At 45.7% G+C, this 25145-nt stretch overlaps 1 protein-coding gene across 1 annotated transcript in view; it reads left to right on the forward strand.

Moving 5' to 3' along the window:
• The window catches only part of LOC143767920 (unconventional myosin-XVB-like), a 199192-nt gene that overhangs the window by 171590 nt on the left and 2457 nt on the right, over positions 1–25145 (forward strand). The window contains exons 11-13 of the mRNA XM_077256439.1: positions 13781–13826; positions 15142–15266; positions 15345–15462. Coding sequence (XP_077112554.1) covers positions 13781–13826; positions 15142–15266; positions 15345–15462 — 289 coding nt within the window. The remainder of the gene's footprint in view (positions 1–13780; positions 13827–15141; positions 15267–15344; positions 15463–25145) is intronic.

The following is a 25145-nucleotide window of genomic DNA, read 5'->3' on the forward strand; positions in this document are numbered from 1 at the left end:
CTTAAGGAATGATGATGCTCTAAAAGAAGAAGTAATAATGCTGATATGTAAAAGTTATATGTAGAAAGCTAGTTAATTGTAAGAAATGTTTAATAATGTTGATAGAAGAATGAGGACAGAAAGTGAACCCGTACGGGGTTAGTCAGTGAGTCCTCTTAGGAGCCATACAGAGATGGCTCAATAATCCTGAACTGAAAGATGGATGATATGTTCTATACTGTGTATAGTAGTAGAAAGACAGTAGGCCCGGGCAGAAAGGGGCGGTCCTGTAACAGAAAGGAGAGGCAGTAGGCCTGGAGCAGTTAGGACAGGCGGTCCTGCAGATGTAAAGAAGGAGAATGCATAAAAGTTGATTAGCCTTATAATGTGTTATAAGAAGGTCTTTAGTGGATTTAGTGAGTACGTCCTTAAAGGCAAAGTTAAATTATTGTTCAAGGAATTTGCACTTAGTAGAATACCCGGTTGGGTAAGAAAAGTTATTCATAGCAAGGTTATTTAAAGTATTTAACTATGTTTGTAACGTTCAAGTGTCCTCACCTCCCATAAAGGGAAGCTCTGTTAAAAAAGTTTACTTGTACTTGCGTTTTCAAAAATTGTATGTCTTTTTGCTGACATGTATTGTCGTTTTCTTCCCAGTCCAGGAGTACTGGATTTAACCGGGGGGGGGGGGGTGCAGCGCCCCAGAGTCCTGGTCATTGCAGTACTGATGCTCCGCCGCTAAGGGGGGCTATGGTACGTCTGATGGCACTGAAGGAGTTCATCTGACCAGGTATCACAGACACCAATACATTTCACAGTCTGGCCTCCAGGGGGAGCTAAGGGTACTATACATTAGGCCACTCCTCACAGTCTGGTAAAACTGGGGGTTAGATAGGAAGTTAGATCAGAAAGCTGACTGGGTTGGAACCAGGCAACACCTTGTGGCAGAGGGTGTTGTAGGGGAAGATTCGGAGGGGTCCCTGTCAGGGGTGGGATCCTGACAGAGGCCTTGCAACCAGAGAGAACGTTACAGGACCGCGCCTGCACGATATAGCGGCGGTACCCCAAGAAAGGACAAGAAGCGAGGTTTATTGTGCTGAGTGAGAAACGAGATCAACGCAACAAGGAGAATACCAGTAGGAGTCGTGCTGTAAGACGAGGCAACATCCTACTGAGGCGCAAAACCGGTGGCCGGAACGCCGAGCAAGTATAGAGCTCCAAGCCAAACTTCAAACCTATGGCAGGACAGTCAGTTAGAGGTGGGCTGTCTCACCCAATTGACCTAGGAAGACACAGGGGGGTAACAACAGGAGTGGGGCGACGCTAGAGTCCCGGAAGAGCTCCGAGCCTCCCCATCATACGGGTGCGTCCTAACCATAAGATCTGGGGGACGTGGAAGAACATTAGAATCGAGTTGTGAGGGAACACGAGAAACAGACACAACAGTTGTGGGGTACTATCCCGTAAGCACAGCAGGGAAGGACCACAACACACAAGCGCTAGACGGTAGGCACAGATTTCCACCTGCAAAGGGAACTCTGGAGGTGCCATCGGACTGGCCAGGCTTGCGCAGCCCGGTTAATCGTATTCCGGATTGAGGACCCTGAAGCCTTCAGTAAAGAGGTAAAGAGACTGCAACCTGGTGTCCTCGTTATTTACTGCGACCGGCACTTCACCGCACCATAACATCATCACCATATCCACACCTTTTATTGGGCGCCCCTCAGCAGGGTCACGGATCGGGTCCAGCCACCGTGACAACCCCAGAACAGAGACTCAGAGGCCCGGTACCGGGTACCCCTCGGCCCTGCGGCAGTGGGGGCGCTACACCAGAAGAGTAGGATCCCCCCTCAAGTGACCCCCAATCTTGGAGATTGCACCCCCCTAGGAATTTATCTTCAGGTCTTGTGACGATTTTGATTCCATGGGTGTTTTCCAGAAACAAGCAGCAGTGGATGTTGCTTAGTGACAATTACTAATCTGCCACTGGGCATGTACTGCCTGTACTGTACATTGCAGTGCCTAGTACAGTGTAGTGCCCAGTACATTGTAGTGCCCATTACATTGTAGTGCCCATGCATATTAGTGCCCATACATTTTGCCCAGCTTGTGCTTCTGGAGACATAAACCCCATAAATTAAGCAGGCTCTCATCGCTACAGAAATGTCAAACATGTGGATGCAAAATGTGGTTTAGGCACACTGTTGGGCTTAGAAAGGAGGGGGTAAGTTGGATTTGGGGGTGCAGAATTTGCTTTTCCAGAACCTTTGTGCTACCAGTAACATGGAAGCCCCCTATATTTTCATTGACAGATGATGGACCTGAGTTGGGGCTTTTTTGTGGATTAAGCTGAAGCTTTCATTAGGAACATTTTACATAACATTTTGGATCACATTTATCCTGTGCTCAAAGCTGTGCACTTGTAACAAGGGCAACGGGGGGGGGGGGGTAGTTGTGGCCTAGTACTTAAAGGTACAGTACATAGGCAGAGTCCACTAGGCACACTATCAGCCAGCACCCCTGGTCCCTTGCACATAGATAGATGGGATCAACACAGCTTTCCTCACAGATTACCTTCTCTTCTGGTCACAGCAGTCCACGGTAGTCCAAGTAAATTAGAGTCCGGGAGGCAACCATTGTCCAATGGGGAAAAAATGTTTAATAAACAGGGAAGGAATAGAACGGAAAAAAGAAAAAATCAAAGAGTACAACACTGGACTCCTGATCTTTCCCTGAAACTCTCTGCAGCTGCATCCACAGATAAAGATAGACAGTAGTCCACACTCCTGGATTAACCCTTCAGAGGCGAGGGCCCTTCCAGAGTCCTGGGGCACATGCTGCAGTCTTCAGTCCTGTAGTGTTCGGGACTCTTCCTGAGTCCCTGGGGTCCTTAAAGTTCTTGAAGCCCAGGGCAACAGACCTCTCCCATCCGTGGGGTCTGGCAGTGCCCCGTCTGTGAAACACGTCTGCCCTGTCCCACGTATCCAGGCAGTTCTATGGAAGCAACAGGTTCCTCTCTTCTCATGGCTGTAGATCCAGCCCCCCTGCTGCTGCTGAACCAGCCCCTATCTTAACTATTGCCTGTCCCTAACTCTGCAATTGTGAAACATCCCAATACTTTACAGGTGCATAACACATACAGCATAATGACACAATAACATACAGGTGCATCATATAGTGGTATACAGGGTACATCACATACATTGAAATACACATATATGAACATTATGCATTGATTGAACATAGCTATATCATGTGCATGGGAGGTCACAAGGAAGGTGGAGAGGACAGTACTGAGGTGACCTGCCACACCCTTACACTCCCCCCTCCTTAAACATGGCCGTCCCAAGCCATGGCAAACTTGGCAAAACACAAAACACACTCAGTTCCTTAATGGCCGGTTACCCTTTTAACATGGGTGGCCACAGTCCTTGAAGTGGGCCTCACTCAGACCCGACAGTCCTTTTTCTGTGTAGGGGTCCATGTGACCCTGGTCCTTCTGTGGACAGTCTCCCCCTCCCTCCTCTTGGGGGATCATGGGCCTTTTAACAGTGGTGGTTTACTTTTATAAACATGGAGCTAGTCCAAGAGTTGAAGTAGGGCAAAGTTCAGGAACATGCAGTCCAGCAGCCACATCTGGAGTCCATTGCTACTAACCCCATAGGGTCCTGATCCCGTGATCCAGCAGAGGGGACACCAACAGGTGTAAAAAAAAATGGGAAGAGGGGGATACAAACAAATGTGGCCACTAACATGGGGCCACGTCAGGCGCCATTATCTTTCATGCGCCATGCAGAGCTGACTGTCCTCTTGAGGACGCGGAACAGTCCCTTAGAACAGTTGGGTGCAATCGGCACCTATTAACATCATTACCTTAAAGGAACTGCATCAGTCTGGACATGGCCTCTGTGTCACAAAGTGGGCCGCATGGGGACCCTGCACTACCACTTACACGTTGGATGAGGACCCACTAGAGGAGGAGTCTCTGCTATTCCTCTGGCTCCGCACTCCCTTCAGTGGTAGTCCTGCAGCCCCTTGAGTCAATGGCTCTATGGACGTACTTGCGGCAGCCTCACTGCTCCTAATCACCGCTTGCTCCTGTGCAGCCGGGTCAACTGCAGCCGCAGCAGCCGGCTGTTCCACCTGGGGGGACTGATTTCAAAATCAGAGGCCATTCTTATGCCCACAGCATACAGCCCTCAGGGTCCCTGATCCTTGATAAAATCCACATAGTCCCTTTGCCGAACAGGCCCACGGAACATGTGGGACCCAACATTCAAATAGACCTTGGCCCCAGTTTTCAACTCCAGCAGGAAGCCGAAGCCTCTGTGCAGATCCAGGTACCTGACAAGGCCACGGGTCATCCGGCCTGCTGCTGTTCCTCGGCCCGAGCGCTGTAGTTCCTCTCGGATGCAGTGCTTTTGCTGCCTTTTCTCCCGGATCACTTTGTGTATCCACTCAGTCTCTGTAGGCACATAGGGCTCCTCTGCAGCTGTATGGGGTTCTTCCACACCTTTGCCACGGCCCACGGGTGTTGGCCGGTGCGGGCGCAGCCTGTGGAAACACTGGAGCCTGTGCTGGGGAAGCTGATAACGAGGACTCACGAGACAACTCCGGGGAGGACGGCAGGAAATAGGAAAGCAGATAAGCGGCCAATGAGATGACAAGACAGTCCGATGGGAAGCTTTTACTTACTGCCGAGCCCGATGTTATCCGGCTGGTGCGGCTGCTGGACACAGCAAAGGCAACCGATACAGGATCTCCTGTTCACCTGCGGGCTTCTGTCAGGCTATTGATGGTCCTTCCTCCTCATAGTCCTTGGCCTTCGCGGATAGCAGAAGAGGTCATCGGGATAAGGGCCGCTCCTCTAGGTCTTTGTCCACCAGGCCTTGCACTGCAGGCCCACCTCCACCCAGACTTTGGATTGCCACCTGTCTTGGCAGCCAATACCGCCATGGTGTGACATGTTGTGTCTCTCTCTGTCAGCAAATAATGGCACCTCATCCAAGGCCAGGTAACCTGTCTTTTCTGGATTCCACCCATTTGAGGATGGGGTCATCTTCTGCCGCTCCACCCATTTCTCCTGTTCAGGCTATAAGGATGGCAGCTCCTCCTTCGCTCGCATCCATTTAAGGAGGACATCTTCCACAACGGGGAGCGGCCTTCTCTCTTCTGGTGCCAAATTCTCTGTATGACGCCCACGAAAGGTGGCAATTTCCCCATTTTTCAAGCCAACGGCCGCCTTCTTCTCCATAGCGGTCAGCTGCAATCTGTAATCCTTCCACGGCGGTTACATCAAAATCACAAGTCCTTAGGCTGCGGGGGTCCATCCTGCCGACTACACCAAGTGTAACAAGGGCTCCGGGGGGTAGTTGTGGCCGAGTACTTAAAGGTGCAGTACATAGGCAGAGTCCACTGAGCACACTATAAGCGAGCACCCCCGGTCCCTTGCATATAGATAGACGGGACCAACGCAGCTTTTCCCCACAGATTACCTTTTCTTCTGGTCACAGCAGTCCACAGTAGTCCAAGTAAATTAGAGTCCGGGAGGCAACCATTGTCCAATGGGGAAAAAAAGTTTAATAAACAGGGATGGAATCGAACGTAAAAAAGAAAAAAAAAAACAAAGAGTACAAAACTGGATTCCTGATCTTTCCCTGAAACTCTCCGCAGCTGCACCCACAGAAGCTAGCGAAACGGAGAAAAATAGAGTCAAAATGCCAATAATTGCAAAATTAGTAGAAACTTTATTACATAGTAAATACACACATAAAATCAATATTGTGCACACAGTGTGCACATAGCCGTGAGCAATACAATTCTAGTATGGCATCTATGAAGTGATAAAAGACAAAAACTCCAAGGCTAAGAGAGCAAACGGTGCACCTAGTCCATACATATGGGGGTCCTGTTGTACATATGGCTACTGCATGTGTTTAATATATCCAAACTAAGGCACACGTATAGGGTAGGGCGCTATATAGGATTGGTAAGTGGTAAGTATAAGGCAGGCTACAATAGGGACCAATGAACTGATTAATCACATAAAATAGTAACCTAACACCTGCTGCTACCAGCCAAATGGAAACACTGGCCGAAACCTACAACCAATACAAGTACTAGCCAATAAGTAGTAACCTAAGTGCCAAAGTAAAGCAAATAGTACAGATATTTACCCATATGTCCTGGACCGGTGCGACCGCGCTCTCACCCCTACGCACGTTTCGGTGCGAGATCACCTTCTTGATCTCGAAACGTGCGTAGGGGTGAGAGCGCGGTCGCACCGGTCCAGGACATATGGGTAAATATCTGTACTATTTGCTTTACTTTGGCACTTAGGTTACTACTTATTGGCTAGTACTTGTATTGGTTGTAGGTTTCGGCCAGTGTTTCCATTTGGCTGGTAGCAGCAGGTGTTAGGTTACTATTTTATGTGATTAATCAGTTCATTGGTCCCTATTGTAGCCTGCCTTATACTTACCACTTACCAATCCTATATAGCGCCCTACCCTATACGTGTGCCTTAGTTTGGATATATTAAACACATGCAGTAGCCATATGTACAACAGGACCCCCATATGTATGGACTAGGTGCACCGTTTGCTCTCTTAGCCTTGGAGTTTTTGTCTTTTATCACTTCATAGATGCCATACTAGAATTGTATTGCTCACGGCTATGTGCACACTGTGTGCACAATATTGATTTTATGTGTGTATTTACTATGTAATAAAGTTTCTACTAATTTTGCAATTATTGGCATTTTGACTCTATTTTTCTCCGTTTCGCTAATTATCCTCTGAGTCGTTTTTTGCCTTATATCTCAGGATGCAATTTAGCATCTATATACAATTATTTGTATGCTAATTATTGTATTATAAATATGTTTTGGGGACTATTTGTACAACCCACAGAAGCTGTAGCAGCCAAAGATAGACAGTAGTCCACACGCCGGGATTAACCCTTCAGAAGCGGGGGCCCTTCCAGAGTCCTGGGGCCCATGCTACAGTCTTGAGTTCTGTAGTCTTCGGGACTTTTCCTGAGTCCCTGGGGTCCTTAAAGTTCTTGAAGCCCGGGGCAACAGACCTTTCCCGTCCAGGGGTCTAGCAGTGCCCCGTCTGTGAAAAAACATTATCTATCCTATTCAATCTCGAGTCAATTGCGTTGACAAACTCCAGAATTATGTTGTTATTAGAATGTATGATAAGGGTGGCACAGTTTTTATTATGGATTCTTTCACGTACTAGTCTCAAATTATTGCTATGGTAAATGATATCTCTTTCTATACCATGCTTTCTAATAACCCTGTAGGTTGGTTTTCAGAGTTAACAAACAAGTTGATCCAGGAGGGATTATCATTGTGTGTTATCAAAAAATTTGATTCTTTAACGGTAAAAAACCCGGTTACTCCCACCCTGCATGTCTTGCCTAGAATACACAAAGGTACCATTCCTCCCCTCCCATGAAACCTATTATCATGGGTATAGAGTCAGTCAACGATCATCTGGGGGAGTGGTTGGATTCCCTTCTCCAACCATTGGCACAACGCACCCCGGGATATATTATAGATTCAATAGATATGCTCAGCCAATTTTCTGTTAGGAAATAGCATTCGGACTTTAACTGGCTCAATTGCGATGTAATTTCGCTTTATACTTCTATCCCACAACCAGTTGCTTTACAAGCACTGGAATTTCATATATCCAAATATAGCCAGTATACTGCGGATTGTAACACTGCTGCTGGCGCCCCTGCTTGGTGTCTCCTCCATGCAGGGGTGCCGGTTTACACACTGCCCCAGCCCAGCGGAATTGTCTCCTGGCATGTGCCTCCTGCTACTTCCTGCTTTTTGTGTGTACATGACCACCCGTCCCTGTTTTTAAAGGGGCAGGGCAGCGCGCATTATGCTAAATGCTGCTGAGATGCATTTAGCATAAGTAATACACCTGCAAGATGGCTCCCAGCTAATGGCCCCAGGTCCTGGAGCAGCCTCGCCTGAACATTGTCCCCTGGTCCTGGAGCGGCCAGTGCTTGAACCTCGCCCCTTGTTCCCGAGTGCCCAGTGCCTGAATCTCGTCCCCTGGTCCCGCAGTGGCCAGTGCCTGAGCCTTGTCCCCTGGTCCTGGAGTTGCCAGTGCCTAAAGCTCATCCCCTGGACCCAGAGCAGCCAGGGCCTGAACCCCGTCCTCTGATCCTCCAGCAGCCAGTGCCTGAATCTTATCCCCCCCGGTTCTGGAGTGGCTACTGCCTGAACCCTGTCCCCTGGTCCCAGAGCTGCCAGGTCCTGAACATTGTTCCTTGCACAAACACTATTCCCCAGTTCATTAGTGGCTTATCCCTGATCCTGAATCCTAGACCTGCATGTCTGAACTAAGCCCTAAAGACCCCTGGGGTCAGCAACTGCAGTACCGGATTCTGCCCAGGAGTGGTACATGGCAGCTACCTGCTGCACAAGCCTGACCTCACCACTAGAGGGTCCAGTGAACATCAAGGTAGCTGCTTAGTTACGCCTCTTCCTGGGTAGGCCCGGTCCTGTGGCACAGTGATTTCAGAAATTCAAATGCACCATGGCTGGACACAACAGCCTGCACTGCCCAGCTATGACCGCAACAGTTTGCTTCGCCATGGGCCCTCTGATAAGCAGGCCTTTCTGCATTCAGAGCGTTGTCAGCTCATGAGAGAGTGAGGAAAAAATATAGTTTGCTCTGATGACATTTGATGCCCGACTGGAAGCCCTGACATCCGGATAATCTGAAACTTGCTCTCCTTTAATGGAACCCATCCTATCTGATCTTCCCAGGGACTATGGGGATCAGAAGCAGTGCTGTGTATTCCTGGAGCAGTGCATGAGGCACTTTGAAGGTTTTCAGACAGCAATTTTCCTCAGATTGGGCCAGGGTGGAAATCCTAATGTCCTACCTCAGGAGATACCCTGGAATGGCTCATTTCCCTATTAGAGAAACGGGCTCCTATCACCTCGGATGTGCAGACCTTTCTGGTGGCCTTCCAAACGGTCTTTTGATGAGCCAAACCCAGAATCTCCTGAAAAAACTTCCCTTCCCATCTTCCAGGAGCAAGCCAGACGATTGACGCGAGTGAGGAAACCGTCACGCTTGGCCTTGTCCTTTCAAAGACCACCCACTCACCAGCCTGTTGAGGCAGCTACCCATACAGAATCCGTCAGTTGTGAGATCCAATTGCGGTATCGCTATGGTTGTGAGAAACATCCTGACAGTCTTTGTCCAGGGAAGCTTAAACATCAAAACCTTGGACCAGTGGGAGAGGCTGCCCTTGATGGGAGTATTACCTGTCCACAGTGCCTGAAGATCATCCCCTGCTCCTGTAGTAGATGGTGCCTGAACATGGCCCCCTGGTCCCAGAGTGGCCAGTCCTGTTCCCGAAGTCCCCTGGTCCTAGTGCGGCCAAGCATAAACACTATTCCCTGGTCCATGAGTGGCCTAACCCTGATCCTGAATTCTAGGCTGACGTGTCTGAGCTAAGGCCTAAAGTAGTGTCACAATGACTGACCTCTAGGGTCAGCAGCTGCAGTACCAGGTTCTGCCCAGGAGTGGTACCTGGTGGCTATCTGTCACATAGGCCTGACCTCACCACTAGAGGGTCCAGTGAACATCAACATAGCCGCTTAGTTATGCCCCTTCCTGGGTAGGCCCGGTCCTGTGGCACAGTCTCCTCGGCACAGCCATGGCTGCAACACAGATGTACAATGTTTTCATTTTACAATTTCTTATGGAACATCATTTTTTTGTTTTGATCATAAATATTACCTCTAACACTGAGGAGTTTATATTGGTGCTATGTTCTCACCCTTATTGCCTAACCTGGTTATGTCTTTTTGAGAGGAACAGTTTTTATATACTTCACAGAATCCATGTCTTGCATATATCCAATGGTATGGTAGATTTATTGATGATCTCCTATTTATGTGGGGTGGTGAAGTTTCTGATATACCTTCTTTTGTTGAATACATGAATACTAATAACTAAAATCTTAGATTTATCTTTAATTTTCACTCTACCACCATTACCTTTTTGGATCTGCAACTTACTGGCTTTCCTGATCAGAATGTCATGTCATCAATATACACAAAACCTACTGGTGGGAATAGAATCCTCCATGCTACCAGCAGTCACTCAAAACATACTATTATATCTATACTTGTTGTTGAGTATATCAGGTTTCCCATAACTGCAGTGACAGCATGAATCATTGAATGCCACCACTAAATTAAACAAACCTGTCTTGTCTAATCAATTTAGGCCACAATTTAATACCATCAAACAAATTATTACATTTTTATCTGTACTTAATTAAGATAAGGTCTTAGCTTCTAATTTGAAATCTGGTTGTAATATATTCGCTAAAGAAGCCCCTTCTCTAGGAAATGTCTTTTCACCCATTAATTTTAGCTTTAGCAAATATAATACTACGTGGCTTAATTATAAAGGTTTTTACAGATGTGGAGCGGGACACCACAAAATGTACAGATATTTGTGCCCCAACAACACATTTGTACATTATAACAATTCCCAAACTTATGGATTTAAACTATATATTAATTGTAACTCTAAAAACATAGTTTAATGTATTCAGAGCACTATTTAACAGCTACTTTATATTAGGTGTACAAGTTGTAAAATGAAGGTAAGTATCAACAAGCATATGAATGATGTTTCTAACATTAATAATTTTACCAACAGAAATACTGTATATCCTCTGTGGCTCTGTCATCAGAGACAATTATCTTCTTTCCAGGTTTTCGGTATTCAAAGCAACCACCTCGTGGCGGGAATATGAGGAGAATTTTACTCACCAGAAAAGCTTTGTGGAAATTTAACCTAGGGACTAGAACCATTTAAGGTTTAAACCTGTGTTGTGATATTATGTGTCACTATTAAGGTGTTCTACTTTAATTTATTTTTTTTAACTGATTTGTTATTTTCTATTGATTCATGTTTTTTTATTTTGTGCTTTCTACATATATGTCTCAGCTGTTTAATATGTACAGTACAGACCAAAAGTTTGGACACACCTCATTTAAAGATTTTTCTGTATTTTCATGACTGAAAATTGTACTTTCACACTGAAGGCATCAAAACTATGAATTAACACATATGGAATTATATACTTAACAAAAAAGTGTGAAACAACTGAAATTATGTCTTATATTCTAGGTTCTTCAAAGTAGCCACCTTTTCCTTTGATAAGTGCTTTGCACACTCTTGGCATTCTCTTGATGAGCTTCAAGAGGTAGTCACCATGAATGTTTTTCACTTTACAGGTGTGCCCTGTCAGGTTTAATAAGTGGCACTTTTTGCCTTATAAATGGGGTTGGGACCATCAGTTGTGTTGTGCAAAAGTCTGGTGGATACACAGCTGATAGTCCTACTGAATAGACTGTTAAAATTTGTATTATGGCAAGAAAAAAGCAGCTAAGTAAAGAAAAACGAGTGGCCATCATTACTTTAAGAAATGAAGGTAAGTCAGTCCAAAAAATTGGGCAAACTTTGAAAGTGTCCCCAAGTGCAGTGGCAAAAACCATCAAGCGCTACAAAGAAACTGGCTCACATGAGGACCGCCCCAGGAAAGGAAGACCCAGAGTCACCTCTGCTTCTAAGTAAGATAAGTTTATCTGAGTCACCAGCCTCAGAAATCGCAGGTTAACAGCAGCTCAGATTAAAGAGCAGGTCAATGCCACACAGAGTTCTAGCAGCAGACACATCTCTACAACAACTGTTAAGAGGAGACTTTGTGCAGCAGGCCTTCATGGTAAAATAGCTGCTAGGAAACCACTGCTAAGGACAGGTAACAAGCAGAAAAGACTTGTTTGGGCTAAAGAACACAAGGAATGGACATTAGACCAGTGGAAATCTGTGCTTTGGTCTGATGAGTCCAAAATTGAGATTTTTGCTTCCGACCAGCATGTCTTTATGCGACGCAGAAAAGGTGAACGAATGGACTCTACATGCCTGGTTCCCACCGTGAAGCATGGAGGAGGAGGTATGATGGTGTGGGGGTGCTTTGCTGGTGACACTGTTGGGGATTTATTCAAAATTGAAGGCATATACTGAACCAACATGGCTACCACAGAATCTTGCAGTGGCATGCTATTCCATCCGGTTTGCGTTTAGTTGGACCATCATTTATTTTTCAACAGGACAATGACCCCAAACACACCTCCAGGCTGTGTAAGGGCTATTTGACCAAGAAGGAGAGTGATGGGGTGCTACGCCAGATGACCTGGCCTCCACAGTCACCAGACCTGAACCCAATTGAGATGGTTTGGGGTGAGCTGGACCGCAGAGTGAAGGCAAAAGGGCCAACAAGTGCTAAGCATCTCTGGGATCTCCTTCAAGATTGTTGGAAGACCATTCCCGGTGACTACCTCTTGAAGCTCATCAAGAGAATGCCAAGAGTGTGCAAAGCAGTCATCAAAGCAAAAGGTGGCTACTTTGAAGAACCTAGAATATAAGACATATTTTCAGTTGTTTCACACTTTTTTGTTAAGTATATAATTCCACATGTGTTAATTCATAGTTTTGATGCCTTCAGTGTGAATGTACAATTTTCAGTCATGAAAATAAAGAAAAATCTTTAAATGAGAAGGTGTGTCCAAACTTTTGGTCTGTACTGTATGTTTTAAATGTCATGTGATTATTGTCCTATGGAATTAGTTCTTGCCTGTTTATAGGATTTGTGGAAAAAAATTCCCATCAGGGCTTAAGGAAGAACGCCGCTTGCATTCTAAACGCATCGCCTTGTGTTTCCCTGTGTTTGTGTATGTTCAACATAAAAAATGTTAACATTTGAATAAATTTGGATAACTTTTTTATAATTTAACCAGAAGCTGCAATCTCCTTGTTTCCTACCAGCATTGCATATTCTACCTGTCAGTGCTGCACTGACAGAAGTGACAGAACTGACATGCCTGGATTAAGCAGGCCACCGTCTCTGGCTGACCCGGAGGTTGTTGTGATGACCTTGGGTTGCCATGACAGCGATTGGACCCCCATGATTATATCGTGGGGTCACTAATTGGGAAGGGAGAGGGAGCCCCCTACCTCTCCTAGCCTCCTAAATACTGTGGTCGATATTGATTGAGGTATTTAGAGGGATAAACAGCAGGGGGTAGTGCAGGCACCTCTCCTGGCAATGAAAACTGAGGCTCGGCTACCACATAAACCCCTACCTGACCATGACATGACAGAGGTCACGAATGGGTTAAAACAATTATTTCTCTGGAATGCAGCAACAGATTGAATATATGAAGGTGTCAATGGATTTAGCTTTCAAAAACCGTTTGAAAAGGGGCAGGTGTTTATCTTACTGACAAATTCCCTTTAAGAAACAATAACCTGCCAAAGGGTTTATTCTCTAGATATGTGATATATGTTAGATAAAAGAGGATCCAAAAATGGAATCCCGGTTACCTCCAGGAAAATGGCATAAGAAGAGGAGCTTGTATGAAGTAATAGTCGAGAATGGCCTCTGCCTGCCTCCATGGAGTTACTGAAACAAGTTCTTGTTAGGCAGTGGAGTTCTACTCATTTTTAGAGTTCCTGACAGTCAGATCTACAAGAACTAATGTTTCTCACTTATTCCGTTAAGCTTTCAGAAAATAGTTAATGTTTATTTCTCCCAAACTACATTTATTAATTTTGTATTCCTCTTTCTTACACTAAATAAATAAGGAAAATTATAAAGATGTTTTTAAAAAATGTTCTCAGATTGTCCTCAACCTCTATGTGCTACAACTCTATTAATTTACCATTGTCTTCTACTCCAGGAGTCACACTTTATTCATTCGCTGCATCTCCCCTAACTCAAAAAAGGTAACCGTTTATCCAGTCATTAATTTATTACTAGATCATTAAGATGTTGATAGAGTGACTTTAGTGATATGGGAAAAGAAAAATGGCTGTTCTGTTGAAAGCTTCACCAGGATTCTCAAACACTAAAAATATTTTTCATAGCACAAATTAGAGACCATAGAAGCATTATTGTTTTTATTTTTAATTTCATCTGTATTAACAAATCAGAAAACTTTATCAGAATTTATAGCACAATATTTTTCTAGAATTACACTGTTTAATACTCTTGGCTTAATTGCAAAATACACCACTCAAAAAAATAAAGGGAACACTAAAATCGCACATCCTAGATATCATGGAATGAAATATTCCAGTTGCAAATTTTTATTCATTACATAGTGGAATGTGTTGAGAACAATAAAACATAAAAATGATCAATGTAAATCAAAACTAATATCCCACGGAGACCTGGATTTGGAATGATACTCAAAATCAAAGTGGAAAGTCAAATTACAGGCTGATCCAACTTCAGTGGAAATGCCTCAAGACAAGGAAATGATGCCCAGTAGTGTGTGTGACCTCCACGTGCCTGCATGATCTCCCTACAATGTCTGGGAATGCTCCTGATGAGGTGGCCAATGTTCTCCTGAGGGATCTCCTCCCAGACCTGGATTAAAGCATCAGTCAACTCCTGGCCAGTCTGTGGTGCAACGTGGTATTGGAGGATGGAATGAGACATGATGTGCTTGATTCCATTCATGTCTGAGGAATGCGCATGCCAGTCCATAGCATCAAAGCCTTCATCATGCATAGTATCAAAGCAGTCACACTTCACTTTATTTATTTTCCCATTCAGGTAAGAAAATGGAACTTCTGCTATTTTGGTTGGGACTTAGAAATCAGCTTTCTGTACCTGAACAAGGAGGAGGGAACCAGAAGTTAAATCATCCTCTTTTCAGATTTCTGCAAGATTGCTTCATATATAACAGTAGCCACAGATTCACACACAGGTTAAAGAGCCATATGTATCAACTTAGCATTATGGCTTCCTTTTTACAATTAATCTGAGACTGCTATGATGCTTCTCATAAATCAAATTAAACTTTGATTGAGCCATCAGGTGATCAAATATTTTTGCCTGTTAGAATAGGTCTACAAACCACACTCTCCAATGCAAGTTCAGTCTGAGAGTATAATATTTACTGTTATTATTTATTAATCTTTTGAATGTTTTACTTGTTACATTTCTATTTCCTAACTGCTGATGAAATTCTATATTATCAAATCACATTTCAGGGTCCCAAAAACCCTTTCTTATCACATTTTTATTTGACAGCTTCCAGGAATATTTGATGTGGAGTTTGTTAGCTCTCAACTGAGAAATTCTGGTATCCTAGAAGCTGTGCAGCTGATGAAAGATGGATATCCTATTCGCATCCCACTTAGACAGTTTGTTAACAGGTGAGAAGTTCAACCTATACTCCTGGTTTGTTACTGTGAATTATACTGTATACCATTTATGTTGCTGTTTTTTTTCAGATATGGTCACCTTGCAGGAAAAGGAAATATATTATCAGAAGACAGAGAGTATTGTTCTGCAGTACTAACCAAGATATTTGGAGATTCTTCAGCATTATATCAGATTGGGATCTCAAAGGTATGAAGTGGTTCATGTTATCATATATTAGGAGCTAGAAACAGTTTAGCGCTAAGGAGGATTACAGAATGAGGTTGGGTTCAATTCCTAGTGTGTACTGTAAAAATGAGTTGGAAAGACTTTTGACAAGTGTGACCAACTTTTTACTATTGATGCTGCCTTTGCAGCATCTGGTATCTGACAATGACCTCAGATGACATAGCGGTCTCGCGAGACCATACGTCATCACAGGTCATTTTCGCAATGCATTATTGGGAACGGAAGCATCGCGAGGAGCGGGAAGACTGCCGAGGATGCCAGAAGGTGAGAATATCATGATTTTTTGCTTTAATTCTTTTTTTTATCAATTATATGGTTCCCAGGGCCTGGAGGAGAGTCTCCTCTCCTCCACCCTGGGTAGCAACTGCACATGATCTGCTTACTTCCCGCATGGTGGGCATAGCCATATGCAGAAAGTAAGCGGATCAATGCATTCCTATGTGTGCGGAATCCCCACGATTCCGCACAAAGAATGAACATGCTGTGTTTTTTTCCGGAATGCGATTCCACCGCAGAAAAAAACGCAACATGTATACAAAAAATTGCGGATTGCATTCTAATAATAGGATGCTTAATGTATGCATTTTTTCGCGGTTTTATCCTGTTTTTATAGAGAAAACCGCAAAAAAAGCGAAAAATCCTGAATGTGTGCACACAGCCTTACAGTTAACCTCATAATGTTAGAAGGTGGCATTTTATAGTATCATCAAAGTACTCCAAGTATGTATTTTTAGCTCCTCAAGTGAAAGATGAATGTGAGGTAGAGAAACCTGATGAAGAGAGAGAAGAGGTCAGTGTCATGGGTTTACTGCGACAGAGAAAGACCAGAAGACCGCACTGTCTGATTTCTCATATTCCTGCACAGGGCTGCCACTAGGAATTTCGGGGCCCCTTACTGGCAAAATTTTTGGGGCCCCCTTGAGACTCCGGCCAGGCTCCACCCCAGTCCCGCCTCACCCCTCAAATTTTCCACAGTCCCACCACTCTCTCTTGGAAAAACTCCACTTCTCACCAATCACACATTAACAGTTCCCATCACCAGATCACACATATAGCCAGCAGCTTTTATTTTAGCCAAAACATTTTTTAAGCCACCACCACGACAAGCTATATTCTTTTGGCAGAGCACTACTCTACTCTAACCTATTAATCATTTGTTAAAATACCCAATACAATTTAGGTATATTTTTATTTATTTTTCAATTTTTAAAATGACCAATATTACCAGATACAAGGAACAAATACCACCACACCATGACCAGGCCACATATTACCACCACATAGTGACTTATAATACCACATACAAGGAAGAAATATCACCACATCATGACCAGACCACATATTACCACCACAAAGTGACTGAATACTACAATACTGATCATAGGTGCCATTATACACAGGAAATCTGTGCTTAGTATGCAGTGTCTGTGTACAGGTAATCAGGTAATACAGTGATCACAGGTGACATTATACACAGGAGCTCCGTATATAGTGTAAAGGTAATACAGTGATCACTGGTGACATTGTACACAGGAACGCTGTATATAGTATACAGTGTATGGTGTCAGTGTACTGGTAACACACTGACTCACCAGTGACATCTCTAGGTGAAGTCCTTCATCTTTGCTTTTCTTCCTCATCAAGCACAGACTGCCGTCACTTCTTCCAGCCAGGGCTCGTCTCTGCAGGAAATAACACAGTTATCTAGAGCACCGCTTGCAGAACACATTACTGTTTTTTTTTCCCAAATTCTAAACTACACCAGATGAAGAAAAAAAGGCGACAGTGTTGCTCTGCACAGTAACAGGACCGCCTCCCCCATTTAAAACAGTATCCTCAAAAAATAAAATAAATACATCACTGCAGTAATAATATCCCTTAATTAGTCCCTATGGTAATAATGTCCCCATCCTGGCCCCAGTGTGTCTTATTCCTGGCTCCAGCCATATGTTCACCCATCCTGGCCCCATATGTTCTCCCATCCTGCCCCATCTGTCCCATGATCCTGCCCCATCTGTCCCATGATCCTGCCGAATCTGCCCCATGATCCTGCCCCATCTGTCTCCATTGTATCCATCCTGCCCCATGATCCTGCACCATGTGTCTCCTGTTGTGAACTCTGTTTTCAGGCTCCCTCTTGTGGTCACTGGTGGTATGGTTTGACTTTTGCTTTGGGCTCCCCCTGGTGGCTTTGTTTGTTATCCTGCTGGTCTCTGGCTATCAGCTGGTTCATTATCCTCTGGGAGGTTCCTATATAGCTCTGTTTTGCTTTCACTTGTTGCCGGCTGTCGATGTAATCAGTGCTACTCAGATTCCTTCTGACTACCTTGCTCCCAGTCCATCCAGGACAAGCTAAGTTTTGTTTGCTCATTTTTTGATCAGCAGTGTTTATCATGTTTTCTGTTCCAGCTTGCTAAAATGTGATTCCCTCGCTTGCTGGATGCTCTAGTGGACTGAGTTTCTCCCCACACACCATTAGTTGGTGCGTGGGTTCTTGAAATCTCAGGATGGATATTTTGTAAGGGTTATTTATTGATCGCATAGACCCCTGCTCTATTTTCTGCTTTTTAGTATTAGTGGGCCTCTTTTGCTGAATCTGATTTCATCCCTACGTATGTGCCTTCTTCTTACTTCACCGTTAATATTTGTTGGGGGCTTCTATATCTTTGGGGATTATTTCTCTGGAGGCAAGCGAGGTCTTTCTTTCTCTTTAGGGGTAGCTAGTTCCTCAGGCTGACTCGAGACGTCTAGGAATTTTTTAGGCACGTTCACCGGCTACCTCTAGTTGTGTTGGATAGGTTCAGATTTGCGATCAGTCCAGTTACCATCTCCCTAGAGCTTGTCCTTAGTTTATTCACTTGCTGGTCTATTCGTGATCCTCTGCCACTAAGGATCATAACAGTCTCCATCCTGCCCCATGATCCTGCCCCATCTGTCTCCATCCAGCCCCATGATTCTGCACCATGTCTCCATCCTGCCCCATATTCCTGCCCCATCTGTCTCCATCCTGCACCATGTCTCCATTCTGCCCCCTGTGTCTCAATCCTGCCCCGTGTCTCCATTCTTCCTTCGTGTCTCCATTCTGCCCTGTGTCTCCAATCCTGCCCCCGTGTCTCCAGTCCTACCCCTGTCTCCCATCCTACCTCCATGTCTCCAGCCTGCCCCGTGTCTCCATCCTGCCCACGTGTCTCTATCCTGCCCCATGTCTCCATCCTGCCCGTTTGTCTCCATTCTGCCCACGTTTCTCCATTCTGCTCCGTATCTCCATTCTGCCCCATGTCTCCATTCTGCCCGTGTCTCCAATCCTTCCCCCATGTCTCCAATCTTGCCCCCATGTCTCCAATCCTGCCCCCGTGTCTCCCATCCTGCCTCAGTGTCTCCAGCCTGCCCCGTGTCTCCATCCTGCCCCCTTGTCTCCATCCTGCCCCGTGTCTCCATCCTACCCCTTGACTCCATTCTGCCTCTTTTCTCCATTCTGCCCCTTGTCTCCAATCCTTCCCCCCTGTCTCCATTCTGCCCCTTGTCTCCATTCTGCCCCTGTGTCTATATCCTGCCCCCTTGTCTCATTCTGCCCCTTGTCTCCATTTTGCTCCTTGTCACTAATCCTGCCCCATGTCTCCATTCTTCCCCGGGCAGGATGGAGCTACATGGTCCATGTGTCTCCATCCTGCCAGTGAAACATATTGCGGCTTGCCGCTTTCAATAATAAAATAATATTAATTAAAAACTTTCTTCTTACATTGCCATACTCCTGCGGCAATGATCCCTCCAGCAGTTTCAAGCGCGCACTCGCCGGCGAATGACAATTACGTCATACGCCGGCGAAGTGCGTGCTGACGTGAGCTGCCAGCCTCCGATTGGCTGGCGGCTTTAACTATTGCATGTGGGCCAGCACGGCAATAGAGTAACTGAACCTGTGTCCCAGACACAGGTTCAGTTACTGCATCGGCAGAATCCTGCTGCTGTGACCTGATCAGCAGAAGAGACGGGGCCCGATGCAGGCCCTCTCTACTGATCGGGCCCCATTTGCCAGTCAGGGCAGTAATGCCTTGATGGCGGCCCTGCTCCTGCACTGATTAGAAGCACTTCACCTTCAAACAGTGCAGGTTTCTGCTAGCACTGCATGGGTTAATCTATTCTGCTGTGAGCTCCTGGAGGCTTTTCTGCTTTGATGCTCTCAGCTGTTCAGCGTTTGCCACTCCCCTCTGTGATATATAGCCTCTGGCAATCAGGCATTACCAGAGTTAGTTCCTTACTGTTTGGTTGGACCTGGAGGTGTAGGTTTTTCGTGGAGTTGTTTTGGAGTTTTTTCAAGAGACTGTTGCATGTGTTGTGAATTTGCTTTTTGCTCCCTCTAGTGGTTACTAGTTTTTTGACTCTGGTTTTTCTGTCATTCCTTTTATCCGCACCTGGGTCGTTAGTTAGGGGTGTTGCTATATAAGCTCCCTGGACCTTCAGTTCAATGCCTGGCAACGTAGTTATCAGAGCTAGTCTGCTGTGCTCTTGTCTACTGATCCTGGTTCCAGTTATATCAGCTAAGTCTGCTTTTTGCTATTTGTTTTGGTTTTGTATTTTTGTCCAGCTTGTTCCTAATCTATATCCTGACCTTTGCTGGAAGCTCTAGGGGGCTGGTGTTCTCCCCCCGGACCGGTTAGACGGTTCGGGGGTTCTTGAATTTCCAGTGTGGATTTTGATAGGGTTTTTGTTGACCATATAAGTTACCTTTCTTTATTCTGCTATCAGTAAGCGGGCCTCTCTGTGCTAAACCTGGTTCATTTCTGTGTTTGTCATTTCCTCTTACCTCACCGTTATTATTTGTGGGGGGCTTCTATCCAGCTTTGGGGTCCCCTTCTCTGGAGGCAAGAAAGGTCTTTGTTTTCCTCTACTAGGGGTAGCTAGATTCTCCGGCTGGCGCGTGTCATCTAGAATCAACGTAGGAATGATCCCCGGCTACTTCTAGTGTTGGCGTTAGGAGTAGATATATGGTCAACCCAGTTACCACTGCCCTATGAGCTGGATTTTTGTATTCTGCAGACTTCCACGTTCCTCTGAGACCCTCGCCATTGGGGTCATAACAGTTTGCCAGGCCAGTATTAAATGTTTAATGCATTGCAGAAGAGGGATTATAAGAAAGAAGATTCTGAGGTTTTTTTTTTCTTTTTCCCCTTTACCTCAGAGTGGCTATGCTTGCTGCAGACATGAATGTCCAGACCTTGATTACAAGTGTGGACCAGCTGGCTACTCGTGTGCAGGGCATACAAGACTATGTTATCAGAAATCCTAGGTCAGAACCTAAAATACCGATTCCTGAACTGTTTTCCGGAGACAGGTTTAAGTTTAGGAATTTCGTGAATAATTGTAAATTGTTTTTGTCCCTGAGACCCTGTTCATCTGGAGATTCTGCTCAGCAAGTAAAAATTGTTATTTCGTTCTTACGGGGCGACCCTCAGGATTGGGCTTTTTCGCTGGCGCCAGGAGATCCGGCATTGGCTGATCTTGATGCGTTTTTTCTGGCGCTCGGTTTACTTTATGAGGAACCCAATCTTGAGATTCAGGCAGAAAAGGCCTTGCTGGCTATGTCTCAGGGGCAGGACGAGGCTGAAGTGTATTGCCAAAAATTTCGGAAATGGTCCGTGCTGACACATTGGAACGAGTGTGCACTGGCCGCTAATTTTAGAAATGGCCTTTCTGAAGCCATTAAGAATGTTATGGTGGGTTTTCCCATTCCCACAGGTCTGAATGATACTATGGCACTGGCTATTCAAATTGACCGGCGGTTGCGGGAGCGCAAAACCGCAAATTCCCTCATGGTGTTGTCTGAACAGACACCTAATTCGGTGCAATGTGATAGAAAAACCGCAAATTCCCTCATGGTGTTGTCTGAACAGACACCTGATTTAATGCAATGTGATAGAATCCTGACTAGAAATGAGCGGAAAATTCATAGACGCCGGAATGGCTTGTGCTACTACTGTGGTGATTCTACACATGTTATCTCAGCATGCTCTAAACGTATAGCTAAGGTTGTTAGTCCTGTCACCGTTGGTAATTTGCAACCTAAATTTATTCTGTCTGTAACTTTGATTTGCTCACTGTCATCTTATCCTGTCATGGCGTTTGTAGATTCAGGTGCTGCCCTGAGTCTCATGGATCTCTCATTTGCTAAGCGCTGTGGTTTTACTCTTGAACCATTAGAAAATCCTATTCCTCTTAGGGGTATTGATGCTACACCATTGGCAGCAAATAAACCGCAGTATTGGACACAGGTTACCATGTGCATGACTCCTGAACACCGCGAGGTGATACGTTTCCTGGTTTTACATAAAATGCATGATTTGGTTGTTTTAGGGCTGCCATGGTTACAGACCCATAATCCAGTCCTGGACTGGAAGGCTATGTCAGTCTCAAGTTGGGGCTGTCGTGGTATTCATGAGGATTCCCTGCCTGTGTCTATTGCTTCTTCTACGCCTTCGGAAGTTCCGGAGTATTTGTCTGATTATCAGGACGTCTTCAGTGAGTCTGAGTCCAGTGCACTGCCTCCTCATAGGGACTGTGACTGTGCTATAGATTTGATCCCAGGCAGTAAATTTCCTAAGGGAAGACTGTTTAATCTGTCGGTACCTGAACATACCGCTATGCGTTCATATATCAAGGAGTCTCTGGAGAAAGGACATATTCGTCCATCTTCTTCCCCTCTTGGTGCGGGATTCTTTTTTGTGGCAAAAAAGGACGGATCTTTGAGACCTTGTATTGATTATCGGCTTTTAAATAAGATCACTGTCAAATTTCAGTATCCTTTACCGCTGTTGTCTGACTTGTTTGCCCGGATTAAGGGTGCCAAGTGGTTCACCAAGATAGACCTTCGTGGTGCGTACAACCTTGTGCGCATTAAGCAAGGTGATGAATGGAAAACCGCATTCAATACGCCCGAAGGTCATTTTGAGTACTTGGTGATGCCTTTTGGGCTCTCCAATGCGCCTTCAGTTTTTCAGTCCTTTATGCATGACATTTTCCGGAAGTATCTGGATAAATTTTTGATTGTTTATCTGGATGATATTTTGTTTTTTTCTGATAATTGGGATTCGCATGTGGAGCAGGTCAGGTTGGTCTTTAAAATTTTGCGTGAAAATTCTTTGTTTGTCAAGGGCTCAAAGTGTCTCTTTGGTGTACAGAAGGTTCCCTTTTTGGGGTTCATTTTTTCCCCTTCTGCTGTGGAGATGGACCCAGTCAAGGTCCGAGCTATTCTTGATTGGACTCAGCCCTCGTCAGTTAAGAGTCTTCAGAAGTTCTTGGGCTTCGCTAACTTCTACCGTCGTTTTATCGCTAATTTTTCTAGCATTGTGAAACCTTTGACGGATATGACCAAGAAGGGCTCCGATGTAGCTAACTGGGCTCCTGCTGCCGTGGAGGCTTTCCAGGAGTTGAAACGCCGGTTTACTTCGGCGCCTGTTTTGTGCCAGCCTGACGTCTCACTTCCCTTTCAGGTTGAGGTGGATGCTTCGGAGATTGGGGCAGGGGCCGTTTTGTCGCAGAGAGGCCCTGGTTGCTCTGTTATGAAACCTTGTGCCTTTTTCTCTAGGAAGTTTTCGCCTGCCGAGCGAAATTATGATGTGGGCAATCGGGAGTTGTTGGCCATGAAATGGGCATTTGAGGAGTGGCGTCATTGGCTCGAGGGTGCTAAGCATCGTGTGGTGGTCTTGACTGATCACAAAAATCTGATGTATCTCGAGTCTGCTAAACGCCTTAATCCGAGACAGGCCCGCTGGTCATTGTTTTTCTCCCGCTTTGATTTTGTTGTCTCGTATTTACCAGGTTCAAAGAATGTGAAGGCCGATGCTCTTTCTAGGAGCTTTGTGCCTGATGCTCCTGGAGTCGCGGATCCTGTTGGTATTCTTAAAGATGGAGTTATCTTGTCAGCTATTTCTCCGGATCTGCGACGTGTGTTGCAGAGATTTCAGGCTGATAGGCCGGAGTCTTGTCCACCTGACAGACTGTTTGTCCCGGATAAGTGGACCAGCAGAGTAATTTCCGAGGTTCATTCCTCGGTGTTGGCAGGTCACCCGGGAATCTTTGGCACCAGAGATCTGGTGGCCAGGTCCTTTTGGTGGCCTTCCTTGTCAAGGGATGTGCGGTCATTTGTGCAGTCCTGTGGGACTTGTGCTCGAGCTAAGCCTTGCTGTTCTCGTGCCAGCGGTTTGCTCTTGCCCTTGCCTGTCCCGAAGAGACCTTGGACACATATCTCCATGGATTTCATTTCTGATCTTCCGCTATCTCAGGGCATGTCCGTTATCTGGGTGATATGTGATCGCTTCTCCAAGATGGTTCATTTGGTTCCTTTGCCTAAGCTGCCTTCCTCTTCCGATCTGGTTCCTGTGTTTTTCCAGAACGTGGTTCGTTTGCACGGCATCCCTGAGAATATTGTGTCAGACAGAGGATCCCAGTTCGTTTCCAGGTTCTGGCGATCCTTTTGTAGTAGGATGGGCATTGATTTGTCGTTTTCGTCTGCTTTCCATCCTCAGACTAATGGACAGACGGAGCGAACCAATCAGACTTTGGAGGCTTATTTGAGGTGTTTTGTCTCTGCTGATCAGGACGATTGGGTGACATTCTTGCCGTTGGCTGAGTTTGCCCTTAAAGGGAACCTGTCACCTGAATTTGGCGGGACCAGTTTTGGGTCATATGGGCGGGGTTTTCGGGTGTTTGATTCACCCTTTCCTTACCCGCTGGCTGCATGCTGGCCGCAATATTGGATTGAAGTTCATTCTCTGTCCTCCGGAGTACACGCCTGCGCAAGGCAATATTGCCTTGCACAGGCGTGTACTCCGGAGGACAGAGAATGAACTTCAATCCAATATTGCGGCCAGCATGCAGCCAGCGGGTAAGGAAAGGGTGAATCAAACACCCGAAAACCCCGCCCATATGACCCAAAACTGGTCCCGCCAAATTCAGGTGACAGGTTCCCTTTAATAATCGGGCTAGTTCCGCCACCTTGGTTTCGCCTTTTTTCTGCAACTCTGGTTTCCATCCTCGCTTTTCTTCGGGGCATGTGGAGCCTTCTGACTGTCCTGGGGTGGATTCTGTGGTGGATAGGTTGCAGCAGATCTGGAATCATGTGGTGGACAATTTGAAGTTGTCACAGGAGAAGGCTCAGCGCTTTGCCAACCGCCGCCGCGGTGTGGGTCCCCGACTACGCGTTGGGGATTTGGTATGGCTTTCTTCCCGCTTTGTTCCTATGAAGGTCTCCTCTCCCAAATTTAAACCTCGTTTTATTGGGCCTTACAAGATATTGGAAATCCTTAATCCTGTATCTTTTCGTCTGGATCTTCCTGTGTCGTTTGCTATTCACAATGTATTTCATAGGTCCTTGTTGCGGCGGTACATTGTGCCTGTAGTTCCTTCTGCTGAGCCTCCTGCTCCGGTGTTGGTTGAGGGCGAGTTGGAGTACGTGGTGGAGAAGATCTTGGATTCTCGCCTCTCCAGGCGGAGGCTTCAGTACCTGGTCAAGTGGAAGGGCTATGGTCAGGAGGATAATTCCTGGGTGGTCGCCTCTGATGTTCATGCGGCCGATTTAGTTCGTGCCTTTCATGCCGCTCGTCCTGATCGCCCTGGTGGTCGTGGTGAGGGTTCGGTGACCCCTCACTAAG

The sequence above is a fragment of the Ranitomeya variabilis genome, chromosome 4 (assembly GCF_051348905.1).
Source record: "Ranitomeya variabilis isolate aRanVar5 chromosome 4, aRanVar5.hap1, whole genome shotgun sequence".
Classification (NCBI taxonomy): Eukaryota; Metazoa; Chordata; class Amphibia; order Anura; family Dendrobatidae; genus Ranitomeya; species Ranitomeya variabilis.